This window comes from Macrobrachium rosenbergii, chromosome 56, assembly GCF_040412425.1.
Source record: "Macrobrachium rosenbergii isolate ZJJX-2024 chromosome 56, ASM4041242v1, whole genome shotgun sequence".
NCBI classification, from domain to species: domain Eukaryota; kingdom Metazoa; phylum Arthropoda; class Malacostraca; order Decapoda; family Palaemonidae; genus Macrobrachium; species Macrobrachium rosenbergii.
The window spans coordinates 18,078,916-18,097,349 of NC_089796.1; the positions used below are offsets into that span (position 1 = coordinate 18,078,916).

Consider the following 18,434-nt stretch of genomic DNA (forward strand, 5'->3'; position numbering starts at 1 on the left):
ACCAATCAACGCATCTCGTTATTTTTGTAGGTCTATCGAGAGACGGCGATTGGACAAGCGGAGATCCGGCCTATGGTCATCTAACTGGACTTCAAAGACTTATCTTACAAGTCAACGGAGGTCTAAACGATTTAGACAAAAATGAGAGAGGAATCTCGACGCCTGTGTACGAGAGTCTTTGCATTCTTTTTCAAGGTTCCTGATATAGTTAGTGCCTTTGTCTCGTGAGGCAGAAATTCCAACAGGCGGCCATAATGCCACGTCGGTCTAGTGTATGGCAAAGAAAAAAAAAGACGATGCTGCCTCATCCCCCAAAATAACACGTGACCAAAACCTAGGGCATGCCGCCCAACATACTTTTTCGTTACATTTTTAATAGGCGAATGACTCACGCACCCTTCATCGGACCCTGTTACCGACCAGACCACCACTTATCAAAGGATGGCGGACAGGGGATGAGCTACTGACGAATGAAGGATGAAAACACCTGTTTGTGTGTGTGTGTGTTCGTGTAGGCGCACGGAAGTACTCCACCATACAAGCATCGATCAATACCTGCGGTTATTATCCCTCGCTTGCCTGATTCACCCCCCACGTACTCTCTTTTCCCCCCTACAAGCTCCTCCCCTTTAATTCGGGCGAAGGCCCTCCCCCTTCTATTTTCCCTCCTCCCTTCAGCGGCTTCACACTTCCTATATCCAACGCAGGTCGATAGTTGCCTTCAGTCCCCTTCTTGCTAACGGCGCGGTAGGAGGGAAGAGTGAAGAGGCCCTTGCTCGCACGAATGATTTTTTATATCAATTCGGGCGATCTCCGGGAATAAGTTTCCGCGAACATTTTATGCTTTTTTTCTACTATCAATTTGCCTGATTCAATTTATCTGAATATCAATATCTTTGTAATTAATTATTTATCTTTGTATTATTTCTGTCGTTGGTAAGAATAGAAACACTTGAGATTTCTTCCGATATTTTATTTAAAGCCTCTTCGCAAATGACACCTGCGTTGTTTTTTTTTATTTTTTCGTAAATTACATCATTCTTATGCTCATTGGCACCAAATCTTAACTTCCTACCGTGCAAAAGTAGAGGTTTCGTTTTCAAAGTTCTCTTTTTCTCTCTCCCTTTGAATATACAACCCTGCCCGAAGTCTTGATAGAAGTGAGACTTCATTCGTGATATAGAAAAAGCGTCAGCATGACCTGGTTATTGATACCAAACATCCTACTTCATTAATAACTGATCATTCCACTTCTTTGGGAAACTTTCTCTGGCACTTTTAAAGTTAATTTTGCAGTTATTATTTGATAGGAAGGAAATTATGTAACCGCGGAGTACACGTATTTGTGCCACTATTTCTTTCGGCGTGAAGACAGGGGCATTACTCTAACAAGGCACTTCGAATTGGTCGATTTGGTTTAATCTTACTACAAGAAACCATGGTATCCACAAATGTATACCCAAAATCTACTAATCAAAGCCCTTTACATTAACAGTTCAAACTAAAATCTACCAACATTTTTCGGCGGAATACTGGCAGCCTTAACTATTCAAAATATGTTGTTAAAACTTTACCAAAAATCCAAATCATTTCGAAGGAATATTGATAGATATATCTAGGTAGAATCTGCTGTTAGAATCGACCAATAAACCCCAGTGATATAAAAGAAATAATGGTGGGCATAACCAGCGTAGAATTACTGTAAAAAATCTACCAATAAATCAAAAGTATTTTGACGAAATATCGGTGGAATTAATTAGTCAGAAACTGTGTATAAACGGGCAAAACGAGGCTAGAACAAACCAGGTGCTGCTGACACCAGAAACGAGTCTACGTGGAGCGGTGTGGGTGAACCAGGCATTTCATCAGTCAACTTGAATGAACACATAATCAGCAAAGTGAGCGAATATATAAGCGAAGGCAACATCGTGTTGATGTGACAATCAAATGTTTTGCAGAGGCGAAACTATATGAAAAGACACCAGATCGTTTGGCATCAGCTGATGCGACGAAGAAGTACTGGCCATTACGAAAATAATATCTAACAAAGATCTTTATAGATATGTACAGACAAGTGGCATTTTCATATAGTCAACCCTCATCTATTGTTCGTTATCTAAATAAAACGACGACCATTCATAAGCCGAGCAACGAGACGAGAAAATTCTTTTTGGGGATACAGTGTGGTGCAAAAAGATGAGAGCGTGAGCTGTGACCGCCTCTATTTCTATTCTAGGCAAACACAGAGAATTCTGGCGGGTGTGAAATAGCGAGTCGCTTCTAGAACGAATTAGTGTGAATTAGTGTAAGAGAAAGACTTGCGAAAAACGGTAAGAAAATATCAACACAGCGACATCAATAATAATAATAATAATAATAATAATAATAATAATAATAATAATAATAATAATAAAATAATAATAATAATAATAATAATAATAATAATAATAAATAATAATAATAAAATAATAATAATAATATTAAACATCATCACTGATATGACTAAAAGTTGAATCTCGATGATGTCATGATAAATAAAAGTCCCTATGTAGGTAATGAATAAAGAAAATAATAAAATAAAATAGGTGTTGCGTATTGAAATACAAGCTACACCTGCTGTCCGTCGTCAATCAATATGCTTTCAATGCACAACAGTTGCAACAAAAGAGGAAAATATACCAATACCAACTACGTTAACAAATTATTTACAATATGCAAGCAGGAATACAGTCTTAAATAAAGCCAGGTACAGCACTGCAGACCATATAATGACGTGCTAAGATGACTAGATGCTTTACTTCAATAAAGCAACAACATCTTGCTACTAGTGATAAAGCAACAGCAACTAAATCTAATAGATACCATAGGCATGCATAGATAGTCAAGTGTTAGTACTTTAGAGAGAGGTTTTTAGATAGTCATGCAGGGGTTTGTTTTTTTAAATCTATTCATTTTATTGTTAATATTATCAAACACAGCCGTTTATTGGTTTGCTAAGACAATTTGAGCTTCGAGGTTATACTGATGGGTAAAAATGTTCCTACTTCCTTAAAATACTCTAGACTCACATCATAAAAAAATATTGTGACCTATAGCAGGCAGTACTAGCAGCGGCAACAGCATTATCAAGAATACAATAGTCTTTTTTTTTTTCTTTTAAGTAGCTAAATATACCATTACAATATCACCAAAAGGCATCAAAAATAGCAATCTTTAGAAGAAACCATTTCCACTGTTATGTTACAAGACAATTTGCACCAAGACAGTTCCTGTGAAAAGCTCATTCGTTTTATCTAATAAATCAGTCAATCTTCCTCATAAAGCACAGAACGTGGTAGTGTCCAGTCTTCTCCCTGTGCAATACAGGTACAAAATATCAAAACAATCCATTTGGGTAATCCGTAATCTTAAAATGATACCTTAGAGTTGTACAATTATGCACATATGAAAAATACTTTAGTTTCTACTATATGAACATTTTATCTTGTCATCTACCACTGTGCTTCATGAGAAAAATTTAATCTTTGTATTCAGTTATAAGGAGTATGACGGGGAAGACGGATAAGGGGCTTATCCCCAGTGTAGACGAAACAACCATGTACGCGTCGTGCCATCTCCAGCTTACCCTCCACTCGGATACTGCAGGAGGTGACAGCCTGGCCAGCAGCGTTCGTGGCCTTGCACATGTAGGTGCCAGAGTCCTCTGGGTAGGCGTAAAGAACATCAAGTGCCACAAAGCCAAAGTCATATGTAGTACGGAAGCGATGACCTACAAAGAGATATCATGCATGCTTTCAACTATATTGCAGAAGAATGCCACTGTGTCCCTGTTTTTAAAACTTGTCTGCAGACACTACCACATGGTATAAATAAGCTTCACATCATTCAAATGATCATAAATACAAATCATTATTTAAGTTTCCGAACAGTTATGTCTATAATGCTTTTAGGGTGTCTAAAATTTGTCAATAAAAATTTGAACCTCACATTTCTTTCAAGAGAGAAGCTCAAGTTTTATAGATTCTAAAGTTCAGCTCACCTGAAGGAATAGGTTGACCATTGAAGAACCATTCAACCTTCATGGTTGGGTCATTCACAGGGGTGAGCGTAGCTTCCATATGAATGGCTTGACCTTCCATAAGGCGGTCTTGGTTCCTAAGGGCACGGCCAAAGTTGGGTTTCTCAACAATCATTGTGTCCTCAGGAAGCTTTGATGGTGCCTTCTGCTCAAGGCGAGTGATCTTTGCCATAGCTTCTGGATGCTGGGTGTCTATGATGAAATCACTCTTGGCTGGAAAGATATCAAGATTCATATTTTTCTCATACTCCATTAGGGAAAAACATAAAAGCTCTTCCATGTCCACAGGATTCGTTTAAAATTCAGGTCTTGTGTTTAATGATTTTGACATAATAGACGGATGCTTACGTTTAACTTGAATAGTAATGGAAGATGTAGCAGTGCCAAGCCTGTTGGTGGCACGGACCTCGTAGGTACCAGAATCTTCGGCTACAGCTTGCAGGATATCCATGGCACAGAAACCAAAGTCATACATGGTTCTGTTAATAAAAAATAAGTAGGTAGTGAACGAACTGATATTGTAGACAAACAGGATACATGGAATAGGAAATCTATAAATGAAAAAACTGTCAATTAACTTATTTGTATGAGCCACATACAAACTAATGGCCATGGATAATTTTCTTACCTGAATCTATGTCCAACCTGAAGAGATTTACCATTGTGGAACCATTCAACCTTCATGCTTGGGTCAGGATATGGTTCAAGTCGACATTCAACGTGGGCACTCTGTCCCTCCCATAGTTCCCTGAGTCCAGAGAGCTGTACCACAAACCTAGGCACAAGAAAAATCATATACTGCATACATCTACTAACAACCCCAATGGCAAACGTACAAAAAAATTTCCTGCTGAGCAAAATTCTATATTGACAAAAATCCTGACACAATAATAAAACAAGAATAAATTACATACCTGGGAGCCTGTGTGATGACAGTCTCTTCAGTTGTTGACTTCGTGTAGCGAGAAGAATCTTCCAAATGGCGAAGCTTTTCTAAAGCCTCAGAATGCTGAGACTCCATAAGGAGAGCTTCTTTGGCTGTAATTACATAATTGAAATGCATTAGTTTCTAAACTGCTTTAAAAGAAATTACAGATTTTTAATGGATATTCAGTCTAAATATAACCAAAGTAAATTCAACAAAAAACCTCCAATTTAAATTTAAAAATAAAAAACAATACCCGGGAAGAGCTTCACTTACAAGAGACAACAAGTGAAGCAGAGGTGACAGCCTGGCCTAAACGATTAGTGGCACGGCAGGTATAAGTTCCAGAATCCTCTGGATTGACATATTTCATGTCCAGGGCAACATAACCAAAATCATGCATGGAAGAGATACGATTGGCCTGTTGGATTGGCACATTATTCTTGAACCACTCTACTTTGAGATCAGGGTCTCCTACTGGGATGAGACGAGCCTCAAAGTGAAGAGGTGCATTTTCAATCAGGTTCTGGTCCTTGAGAGGTGAGGTGAAGACTGGTGCCTGCATGGTGGTTTCTTCTGTGGTAATTGTACGCTGGGTACGAGCAGATGACTCGAGACGGGAAATCTTGGTCATGGCTTCTTGGTTCATAGTCTCTGAGAGAATAGACTCCTTTGTGTGACATGTAAGGGTGCAAGTGGAAATTGCTTGACCAATGCAGTTGGTAGCAACGCAAGAGTAGGTACCAGAGTCTTCAGCATAAGCATACATGATGTCCAGTGCCACAAAGCCAAAGTCATTGTACTGTGTGAAACGAGACCCACTCTTGAGTGGAACATTGTTGTGGAACCATTCAACCTTCATGGTAGGGTCAGAGGTTGGGATTAATCTTACTTCAAAGTGAGCACGTTGCCCCTCTAGAACTTCAAGGTTTTTAAGAGAGGTGGTGAAAACTGGAGCCTGCTTAGTGGTTTCTTCAATGACTTCTGAGCGTGCATAACGGCTTCGATCTTCAAGCATCTGCAGCTGTTCCATTGACAGATGCTGATTTTCAGTTTCCATGACGATTCCAGACGATTCTAAAAAACATTACATATACATGTACATGAAAGGAGCAATATTACATAAAGGCTGAAATCTTAACAATCAAAGCAAATTCCATCATTTGAAACGAAAGATATTGATAATTTATCGAAAATCGTAAAACTAATGCAAAACAAAATTTAAGTGATCATTTGCTATTACCATACCCATGCAAAATGGAATCAGTAATTTGTTCACAAGTTAGTAGAGTGCTACTGTGTTACTTTAGTTTATCGTTTACACCATTAGAAAAGTTAATGTACCGGTAAAATTATATTACCCAGCATACGATTAGCACAGTGTTTAAGCATAAACATCAGCGTAGTACCAACAGTTAATCTCGAAGGTTTGTCATTATGTCTATTGTTGTACTGAACAGTACTAACGGAAATGAAAGGAAGTTCTGCAAGTAGAAGGTGAATGCAGGATAGAGTCAGATTCGCCCCGGCATGAAATTATTATTATTCCTGTCAAAGATTTACCATAACCAATATGTTAACTACACTAAAAGCAAATGCATTAAATGAACAGACAGAGCAGATAAAGCAAGTAGAATGAGCTGATGCGTTGCGTAAAAGAGCTTGCAGGCGAATGCAGGACCCGTTGCCAGTAGCTTCAGCTTGACTTTTAGCATTACTCACTTATAACTTTGAGATTGGCAGTGATTTCATCTTTGCCCATCAAATTTGTAGCTACACATGTATAGATCCCGGAGTCCTCTTCAATAAGCTTTGAGATGTCAAGAGCCACATAGCCAAAATCATGGATCAAGCGGAACCGAGATCCAAGCTGAATTGGCATCCCATTTCTGTACCATTCTATACGTAGGTTTGGATCAGTTATTGGCTCGATCTTGGCTTCAAAGTGACAGCTGTTGCCTTCCTTTTGAATGACATCTTTGAGTTTTGTTAAGAAATGGGGTTTAATTTTAACTGAAACTTCCTCCATAGTTTCCCGCTTCTGATAACGTGAACTGTCGTCAAGATACTGGAGTTTCTGCAGACTATCTGGGTGTTCTGAGTCGAACACTAGATCCTTCTTGGCTACAGGAAAAGGTTCAATAAAAGGTCAAAGGAAATAACAACAGCTAAAACACAAGGGGTCGTCAAAATTCTAACAATAATGGACATTTCAAAAAGGAACTGGTATTACAGATAAAAATGGATACTTACAGGATAACTAAAAACTTACACAAGAGATTTTCATTGCCAAACTAGGTGGGTATAATTCATTCCACATATGACAAACTACAAACTGACTGGAAAACAGCTGATTGTAAACGTGACATTAAGATCTTAAGAAAAAACAATTACATAATATTTACAAGACTGGAAAATTGGAAAGGATATAATCATCACACTCATGAGGGCACAAGGTCTCTAGGTGCACAAAATCATGCGTCTGATATTAACAAAAACCAAAAAAAAAAAAAAAAAAAAGCATTAGTTCTTACCTGTAACCTTGACCGAAGCTGAAGTGACAGCCTGACCAAGACTGTTGGTTGCTTTACAAGTGTAGATACCAGAATCAATTGGGTATACACTAAGGAGATCAAGAGCAACATAGTCAAAGTCATATGCTGGCCTAAATCTATGTCCAACCTTCAGAGGTGAATCATTAAAGAACCAGTCAACTCTCATGGAAGAATCTCCAACAGGTTTAAGACGAGCTTCCAAGTGAATGTTAGTGCCTTCAATTGTCTCGATATTTTTCAGAGACTTAACAAAACTTGGTGGTTCCTTTATGTCAGCAGTCTCCTGAAGTGTACGCTGATGGCGAGATGAGTCTTCAAGGAAGTGAATCTGTTCCATGGCACCATCGTGCATGCTTTCGCTGTAAATGCTGTCCGTAGCAATAACCCGTACACATGCAGAAGTGTGGGCACTTCCTAACTGATTTTCAGCACGACAAGTATACTCACCTGAATCTGTGGTATAAGCACCAACAATATCAAGAGCTACAAAACCAAAGTCAAAGTAGGTTTTGAAACGGGAGCCAATGGTGATAGGTTTGCCATTGAAATACCAATCAACTCTCATTGTGGGGTCATTCATGGGTTCTAAGCGAGCTTCCAAGTGAATGTTCTTTCCCTCTGGGAGAGGCTTGGGGTCTTGCAAAAGCTGTGTGAATTCTGGCTTAGACTTGGAAACCTCCTCAATGTCATAGTGAGGCTCTTGGTGACGGCGTTCCATGGCGGCAGTCTTGGATAGGGAAATTTCATGCATAGATGTCGTATCAACTGCAGATCGTGCTGGAAAGAAGCAAAGTTTTTAAATATAGTGAACTGTATAAGATGATGTTGATGTAAATATTTAGGTAAAGTGTTTCAATGAGTATATGTCATTATAAAATACAAAGGTAAATGTATAGACAACAGCTTACTTTCAACAGACATAATAGTGCTCATTTGTGCTTGACCGAGAGCATTACGGGCAACAACTGTGTACTGTCCAGCATCCGACTGACGGATGTCAGAAATATCAAGGGCAACATAACCAAAGTCATTGTAGGTCTTGATACGTGAAGCAGACATTATAACTTGACCATTGAAATACCATTCAACAGTCATGGTTGGATCACTTTGAGGCTCCAGACGAATCTCAAAGTGGGCCCTTTGACCCTCCACAATCTTATTAGTTCCCTTCAGAGGTCCAAGGAACTTCGGTGGGATGGTTACAGCAGAAGTCTCCTCAGTCTCTGTCTTCATGAAACGAGAAGAATCTTCAAGGTATTGCATCTTAGAAACAGTGTCTTCATACTGAGTCTCAACTTCTTGTTCACTCTTAGAAAGGACAGTAAGGTTGCATGTAGCTCGAGCCTCTCCTTTTGCATTATAAGCTCTGCAGGTGTATGAACCAGCATCTTGCACAATGAGGGCCTTGACAGTAAGAGCAACATAACCAAAGTTGAAGAAAGAGGTGATACGGGAACCTGCAATGGAGAAAACTATCTAAGTACAATTCTTAGACATAAAGAAACTATAATAAAGTATCTGCCTTAAAAACTCATACCAACATAGTACCTGAATTCCACATCACTGAGCAATACATTAAGGCGTTCATTAACAACTATCCAATTAGTCTGACATTACCCCAAGTAACATTCATATCTGTGGAAAAGTATGATAACAAAATTATGTTAGAGGGAGCAAGGACACTCACTTGCTTCAATTGGCCGACCATCCTTCAGCCACTCCACCTTGAGGGTGGGGTCACCTACTGGTTCAAGCCTGGCCTCAAAATGAGCATAGCCTCCCTCACGGCCTGTGGCATCCTTTAGTTCAGTTTTGAAGACGGGAGCAGTAGCAGCCTCGGCAATTTCAGCACTGCTTCTCTGCAGCATCTGTAGCCTGTTGGAAGATGAACAAATCACTTGTTCAGTTACTTCTTAAAAATTCAGTCCATATGGGTAATAAACATAGATTCTTAAGAGGGTCGACTTCGTCTAAACCCTTTTTTAATGTGGCAATTTCACTTTAATAATATTTAACCATCATTCTTATAAAGAACACCACATATTTAATATACTGAAGGACATTATATATATATATATATATATATATATATATATATATATATATATATATATATATATATATACATTATACATAAAACTACACTAAGATACCTGTAGGCTTCCATCTCCTCAACACTCTTGATATACTGACTCTGTTCAGGAATACCTAGATCTCCAGTCACGCTGGCCAGAGCTGATGAATTTAAAAATAAAAAGAAATTAATTCTTCAGTTATACTGGAGGAATTATATCAACCATAATAATACTAAATGCTGTCATTGCAGACAAAGTACTTTAAGAGCTGCAGGATTGCAATAATGAAAAGTTATACTTACAAATAACAGTAATGGAGGCTTGGCAAGTGCACTCTCCAGCTTTGTTAGTGGCCCTCACAGTGTAGGTGCCGCTGTCTTCACTGCGAAGCTGCATGATGTTCAGGGCAACGTAACCGAAGTTGTAGATGTGGTTGATACGTGAACCTGAGTGTAGAGGCTTATGTTATTCTGCACAACCCATCTCCAAGAAAATCGATCATCAATGAAATCACTATTAATTTTTTTAATGCCTTGCTGTTGCATTATTTAGAATAGTGATAAGCAGCAGGTATTTTATCGGAAATCTAACTGCTGTTTTTAAAGAGACACAGATCTAAGTGAAAGCTAATATCCTACTAATTTAACTCCTAGGTTCAATGATATTTATCCTCAATACTAGTTAATCTTATTTTGTTAGGAATCATCCGCTATACGTTTAAACAAATTGCAAAGGATTCGAGTGAGAATGGTTACTTTAAACAACAAACAATAAAAAAACCACACTTACTGGCAGTAATTGGTTTTCCATCCTTGAACCATTCAATCCTCATGAAGGGGTCACTAACGGGGTGAAGCTGAGCCTCGAAGTGGGCATACTTGCCCTCCAAAACCTCTCCCAGGTTGTTAAGAGGCTTGACGAAGTTGGGCTTGATGCTGGCGTGCTCCTCGATGGAGAGAGAGCGCTGGTAGCGTGATTGGTCCTCCAAGAAATTGATCTGCTGCAGAGCCTGAGGATGCTGGGTTTGGCTCTCAATCAGGGGGCGCTCTGAAGAGGGAAATCATATTTACATATTTTACTGTATCTAAAACGCTGTATCTAATTTTACCTAATAGTTCCACAAGTTGGATGAGGATTCCGAACCACTTTACAAAGCAGACCAAGTTTAAAACCTCAGCTTAGATCTAAAATCCATGAAAGCCAGGCAAGTAACCACGCTTAGACACAATTATGGAAGAATTCTGACAATAGTCGTTTTTTTTATATTTTAAGTGTCATTTCCCAGACACTACTTAATATGAAGTAACTTTTAGAATTTGGATTGTAAAATGGATGTATGAAGGCATTCATACTGGAAGTACTTATACATTTTGATTTTCTTGTACAATATCGAATTCATTACAACATTAAACAATTGCATGAAAAAAATTTCATCACTACAAAAACAGCAATAATTTAGCTGAATGAACCGATATAAGGTTAAAAAATAATGCACAAGGAAACATATGAAAATCAGACGTAAATATCATTACCATTCACCGCCTATTGAAATTTAAGGAAAATATAAAATATCTGGGGGGAAATACCCCAAAGAATAAAATCCACAGACGCACACAGAAAAATCCATAATAATTCAAAGTTAAAAGGAATACCAGTGAAACTTTCCAGTAAATCAGTGAACCAAAAGGATTGCTTACCTGTAATTCGAAGGTTAGCAGACGTCTCAGCCTGGCCCTTAACGTTGGTGGCACGGCAGGTGTAAACACCAGCATCAGCCTTAATGACATTCAAAATATCCAGAGCTACGAAGCCAAAGCGATAAGTCACAGTGGCTCGGGAACCTGTGAGTGCATGGAAAACACATTAGGACGACTAATTTTGATGTCACTAGAAAAAAACAATTATTTAAGCTTTATACAAATATCAAGACTAATTATTAATGCTTCATATCAACATTAAGACCAATAATTTAAGCTTGAGATAAATATTAAGAGTAATCATTTAAGCTTGAGATAAATATTAAGACTAATTTTTAAGCTTGAGATAAATATTTAACCCAATTACTTAGGCTTAGGATATATACCAAATCAATTGTTTATGTATGGGATAAATATTAAGGCTAATTATTTATACGTGAGACAAATACTAAAAATAATTATTTATGCTTGGGATAAATATCCAAACAAATGATTCATAATAAGATAAATAATAAGAAAAATTACTTATTCGCCAAGTTACATCTTTTTCAAGAAGCTATTCCAATTCCCTCCAGAAAGATCACAATAATATTTTAAAGTCAATTCCTAAGACTGAATTTTGTTTAAAGAATCGTTCCTAACAATTTAATTTAAGGTTAATTCATAAAAACTTCATTTCCCTTAGTGACCTCTAGGAAGTGGTGGACGCCTGACTGAAGGACACCTCAAAAGAGGGGAAAGAAGAGAAGAGAGTAAAAATATCAGGAAAAGCAAGAAGAAGAAGAAGAAGAAGAAGAAGAAGAAGAGGAGGAGGAGGAGGAGGAGGAGGAGGAGGCACTTACTAGCAGCAAGAGGCTTTCCATCGATAAGCCATTCGATGTTCATGGTGGCATCACCGAGGGGAGTAACCTTTGCTTCGAAATGGGCGCGAGTGCCCTCGACAATATCGATATCCCTAAGGGGATGTGTGAAAACTGGGGGTTCGGTGGGCTGCTCCTCCTCAGGGGCCCTGGGGGCGTGGTGTGCCCTTTCCACGGGTCGGAGGATGATTACCTCGGGTTCTGGTTCGGGTCTGGAAGGAAATATAAAATATTAATAGGAGTTTTGTCTCTTCCTATGGTGACGTCAAAGACAACTGGTATTGTCACGCTAGCTGTCCATACCAGTCAAACAATTAATCTCTTCTTATATAATCTGAACCGACTGATGGTTACCAGTGACATTCTGTTATTGGTTGCAATCTAAGATTTTAACATAATTATATGATTTATCAAGGACTGCAATGACTGAAAAGGACTATATGAATTATCGGGGATTACAAATCTTACAACGTTTTCAGCCTTACACTATTCCTGATTCACATTCTTTTCCGTTGTAAATTACACAAATTCATGTTTTCTTTCTGTTCTTATTACCAAAGAAAGACATTTTATGTTCATCCTGATTATTTTTCCTTTAATTTTTGGCAATAAAGTGCAGCCTTCAGTGGTATGTAAAAAGGGTTGTGCTTCTCTGGATACTACTTACTGAGGTTCGATTATTTTGACGGGTTTGGGGAAGTGAGGTCTCTGTGGGGCGGCAGGACCGGCGGTTTTGTCTGTCTGTACATGAAGTCTTGCTCGGGTGGCCGTAGAACCGGCAGAATTCTGGGCATTGCACTGATACCAGCCAGCATCGGCGGCGCTAGCACTCAAGATCTGGAGGCTGGAAGCACCGTTCATGTCTGACTGGACCTGGAAGATGTAAAGAAAATGTCATTAAACCAAATAAAAGAAAAATAAACAAAGTGAACAAGCAGAGCTCTTATTAAATAAGAAAGAAGATTGGACTCAAGCAACTACAAGTAGCAAGAAGACTAAAAAATTAGACTGAACCTCAGTGAAAATTTACTTAGCAAAGATCAGAAAATTAACTACATTTTTTAAGCCAATGTAAGTCAGATTCACTGACAACAATAACTATCAAGGGGATGAAGGCTAGATAAAAAGAAACATACCTAGCTTACTGATCAAATTCACAGCAATGGGGCTAAGACCTGACGCATGAAACTAAACCAGGGGTTGACTACACAACAGGCGATACGCAGCAATGCCATAATTGGCGGTGGGAGTTCAAACCCTAGTTAGGAAAGGATGCTTCTGCTTAGTTACAATTGGTAACATGAGTACCTAGTGACCTCCCAGTTGTGCACTCGTCCCAAAACCAGTGTTCTTCCTAACTTACCATGACATTGGGTGAATTTTCGACTGTTACACCATCCTTCTGCCAAGACAGGAGAGGCATGGGTGTACCAACGGCGCGGCACTGGAGGACGACGGTCTCGCCCTCAGACACAGCTGCCTGCTGGAACCTCTCGACGAATTTAGGGGCAACCATCTGCTGCATCTCCAAGACATTGAGGTGGCACTGATATGAAGAATAGAAAGATGGGAAACGTTAAAAGTGTAATGATTTCTGGCAATCACGGGCAGCTGTCCAATGTCGACAAAGAAACCAGGGATTATCTGCATGTCTATGGAACACCTAAGAATACGTAAATGTACTTTAAAAATCTACAGTGGGATAATCTTTTAACTTTCATGATATAGATAAACCTTAAGTAAGAAGGGGCCAAAAAACTAGGTAAGCATATGGATCTACGAAACATGGACACTCTTTTAAAAAAATCACGATAATCCTAAAATCAAAAGCATACCTGGAAAGTGGCCTCTCCGGACTTGTTCTTGGCGATGCAGGTGACGATGCCGGCGTCGCTGAGGGAGGCCTTGCTGATCATGAGAGAGTGATTGCCGGCCTCATTCACAAGCACTTTGTGCGTGGCGTCATCGGCTACCATCTGTCCGTTGATAAACCAGGCCACCTGCAATGAGGAGAGATAGCAAAATGAGTAAAGCATTAGGCCGAGATCGCGAATTCAGTGAATTTGCAAATCAATGCAAGAGGAAAGATAACGCATTTCAGTAAATGATAATTATATGTACTATCACTATAAGTCATGCTCTTGGCTTTTCAGGTCTCTCTGTAGCACAATGTCACTTATACCCGACACCTAAGGCCTACTGCATGTTTGTCAGCGGTGATTTTTGGATGAGGTTGCTACATCAGTACACTTGACCTACCAAGTGGTCGCGGGAACTTATCTGGGTCACCCAGAGTAATCCATCCCAATAATGTTACTATTATGTATTTCAGCACTTTTCAAATCACCAAGTTACCTTTTAATGCGACAGAAATCACGGGCCACCAAGAAACGAAGGTAGTGATAAGCTCATTAAAACGCACCCGCCAATATCGAAAAACATATTTTCTTATGCAAATGCAACATAAATGGTCAGATGTCTTTCGTTCGACAAAAGGACGTCAAACTCGAAACGAGGAAGATCATACAATAAAGGCCACTTCAAGGTCATTACTACACTTTTCAAACTGCATAGCTAGCGTCGCTCAAGGTCGTCGTATCACTAACAAAAACATTCCTGGCTATCAAAGCAAGAACATTGGCACTTACTTAAAGAAAATTAATAAAAAAAAAAAAGAGGGACTACTCACCTTAATCCTACCGAACTGTTTAATCAACATTTTGAAAGTTAAATAGATGTGGCACAGTTTCTGAACATCCGGACGCTACGAGCTAAAGCATGACACTGAAAAACACTCGCTGTCGCTGATAATATCTGTTATACTTGTCCTACATAACCGCTGCGTGTGTTTACAAGTGTTCGTCAGGCCGTATGCTGCTCTTTTAACCGTTTGTTTGTTTGTTCGTATCTTACTCTCTGTCTGTTACATATACAAGCAAATCTCTCTATCTCTCCTATATATATATATATATATATATATATATATATATATATATTTATATATATATACTGTATATATATATATATATAATATATACAGTATATATATGTATATATATACATAAATATCATATTCTAAACACACACACACACACACACACACACACACATATATACATATATATATATATATATATATATATATATATATATATATATATATATATATATATATATATATATATATATATAGTTTCATCGATAAAATCAGTCAGGCCTAACTTCACGTTTTAGAATACTCAAAAAAAAAAAAAAAAAAAAAAATATATATATATATATATATATATATATATATATAATAATATATATATATATATATATATATATATATATATATATATAAAACGGAGAAAAATCTAACCTATCGAAACATAATTACATTTGCTACTACACCATTCCACAAAAATCTCTCTCTCTCTCTCTCTCTCTCTCTCTCTCTTCCCTATGACTCATACCATCCCCTATGCACCAATGGAAACTACATGGGGTCCTACTCACATCGGGATAGGGTCTACCGGTGACTCGGGCGTCAAAACGGACGAGTTTGCCTTCCTGTACTTCCTTGTCGGATGGACCACGGACGAACTTAGGCTCGAGGTTTTTGCCTCCATCGTCGCCAGTGTCCATGTCAGCTTCTGGTTCTCTGCAGGAGCGGGAACGGGATACATTATGGTAATTGAAATATATCTTTGATGAAAATTAAATGATGGAACAGAAGAAACAGTTGGATCATTTTAATCTGATTCACACGCTGAAAGAAACGTCAACATTTTATGTAAACTTTTACATAATTACTCTGACTTTTGGCTACGAATGAAAATTAATTGCTAAAATAACGGCAAATAATAAAGAGGAACTCCCTTTCCTTAAAAGAAGTAATTAAAATTTTGTTATTACTTTACTTCCTAATGAACAGCCACATCGGAATTCAAAAGAAGCCAAGAGTAAATCCGCACCTTTCAGGCCTGATGATTTCAGGAGCAGGGACTCCATTGGTGATTTCGCCCCGTGGGACGACAGCTAACTGTGCAGAGGCTACTGTGCAGCCGGAGGTGTTCTCAGCCAGCATTGTGTAGTAGCCGTTGTCCATTGAACTGACTTCCTTTACGACCAGGGTGACCTGACCTGCAGACTGGGTCATCAGGTGCTTCTCGGATGACTGGAGGCGAACGCCATTCTTGAACCAAATCACCTGTTCAGGAGAGAAGAAGATAAGGATTTGTGAATAAAAAAAAAAAAAACGGGTCTTCTTCTTGATTCTGAAAAAGCTGTCTGGACAGTATTTGAAATGTCCTGCTCAACATCAAAACTAATAAATACAGGAATATCAGGTCTGCCTGGTTTGAAACTCACAAACTTTACTCTGGGCTCTCTTATTTTTCAGTTCTGCTCTTCCCACGTTTTGGGACCCAAAAATAACAGAAAACAAATAAAATAGAATTCCTTGCGTTACTAACCCTGGGTGTTGGGTACCCATTGATTTTGACGGTGAAGGTGGCGTTGCCACCATCGGCGACCTTGGTTGACCTAGGCTTCTGCTGAAGCTGGGGAGCCTGAGGTGGGCCTTGGATGGCACCTTGTTCCACCTCCAGCTCGCCGGCGAGCCTAACGGTCAAGGACTGTCTGAACTCCACTTCGTGAAGGAGTCTGTACTCGAAGGTGTCTACTCGGAAAGACTCGGTCTGCATCGACATCATATGTTGCTGCTGCTGCATAAATTGTTGTTGCGACATATGTTGTTGCTGCATCACGGTCTTTTGAGCCATCTGCTGCTGACGCTGCTGCTGCATCATGTAAGCAGCTGTAGGGAGACACGAGAAATAATTATCCTTTCCGGTGGTGTGTCAGATTTCAAACTGATTCAAAGAAAGTGAGGTGACCATTAAAAGAAACTGCATTGTTATAATAACCATGAAATGACAGGTGATTCAGAGTGTACGTTCTAGAGCCAAAATCAGTTTCAAAATATTTCCATAATAAAGGTCAACCATAAACGTAAGGAGTTTCCCAAAGTCTTTCATTGGTAAGGGGAGTTAAAATTATATCTCAAGTTCTCAGACAATTTCTTGTCTCAAGTAGTAATCTAAGTGGTTTTATGACAGCACACAATACAAGCAGCTTTAATCAACTGCCAATCAGGCTGGATGTAATCCAATTATTCAAAGCAATTATTTCATGATGTAATTCATCAGAAGGAAGCAGTTTCAATGAATTATAATTCTAGAAATTATTATGCAATAAGCAGCGACATCAAGGCTGAGATTCGTACCTTCTGGCTGGATATAGACAGTGCAGATCGCCTCGCCATATTGGTTGGCGGCGGTACAGGTGTATTCACCCTCGTCACCAGGTCCAATGGCGGCGATAAGTAAGGTCACCACACCGGTAGTTTCATCATGGGTCACCTGGTGATAAAAAACAGGAAAAAATACAGTCAGATACCTGGGATACGTTACAATACTAGCTTGGATGATATCAGAAAGCCATACTTACTGAGAAACAGTCGACGCACAAGGAGGTAAGACAAGTCAAATTTTATTTGAAGTGATGCGGTTAGTGTGTTCATTCTGAGATGTCTATACCGAAGTATTTTGTACTGAATAAAGAGTTACTGTACGTAAACCTGAACAGAAATGACTCATCAAGTTCCTCTGTCAGCATGTACTCATATTTCTATGATTTATTATTACGTAAGTGCTTCAACATCAGACTTACTAAAGATATGAACCAGCCGGTTAATAATCTTTAGAAATGAGTAACTGATAATGATCACTATCGAAACTGGATGTTTTGGAATGTACGCGTGCGTGTGAGTGTGTGCGTCTGTAAGATGAAATACACGCAAACTTCAGAAGAATAAAAACATGTGCTTTCATTCCGCAAGCAAACACACATCCCACCTCCAACATCTCCAGCAGCTTCTCACCTGATATTTGTTTCCGGACACGATCTGTGCGCCCTTGCGGGTCCAGGTGACAGTGGGTTTGGGGTTGCCCTGGACCTTGCCTTCGAAGAGGGCGTCACCGCCTTGTGCAAAACGGGCATTCTGGAAGATCTGTTCAAATACTGGTGGAGATGCTCCAGCAGGTAGGCCCACACTGCGAAGAGAAAAGAAGGAGGATTTGCATGAAATCCAATTTCAGGTTATTATTACTGTTATTAATATTATTATAGTGTAGTTTTAAAAGACCACTAATTCACCCGAAGGATTTATTCTTAAATGAAATGTGAATGCTGAGAAAGG

General features: G+C 38.9%; 1 protein-coding gene across 1 annotated transcript in view; it reads right to left on the reverse strand.

Moving 5' to 3' along the window:
• Nucleotides 1-18,434, reverse strand: part of sls (sallimus) — a 177,595-nt gene that overhangs the window by 119,333 nt on the left and 39,828 nt on the right. Inside the window, 23 exon segments of the mRNA XM_067101056.1 lie at nt 3,626-3,769; nt 4,040-4,291; nt 4,427-4,557; nt 4,707-4,853; nt 4,993-5,116; nt 5,280-6,080; nt 6,726-7,127; nt 7,538-8,335; nt 8,467-9,015; nt 9,246-9,433; nt 9,712-9,793; nt 9,936-10,079; nt 10,423-10,680; nt 11,331-11,474; nt 12,173-12,402; nt 12,858-13,063; nt 13,554-13,736; nt 14,026-14,190; nt 15,689-15,833; nt 16,147-16,382; nt 16,648-16,991; nt 17,460-17,595; nt 18,117-18,288. Coding sequence (XP_066957157.1) covers nt 3,626-3,769; nt 4,040-4,291; nt 4,427-4,557; nt 4,707-4,853; nt 4,993-5,116; nt 5,280-6,080; nt 6,726-7,127; nt 7,538-8,335; nt 8,467-9,015; nt 9,246-9,433; nt 9,712-9,793; nt 9,936-10,079; nt 10,423-10,680; nt 11,331-11,474; nt 12,173-12,402; nt 12,858-13,063; nt 13,554-13,736; nt 14,026-14,190; nt 15,689-15,833; nt 16,147-16,382; nt 16,648-16,991; nt 17,460-17,595; nt 18,117-18,288 — 5,981 coding nt within the window.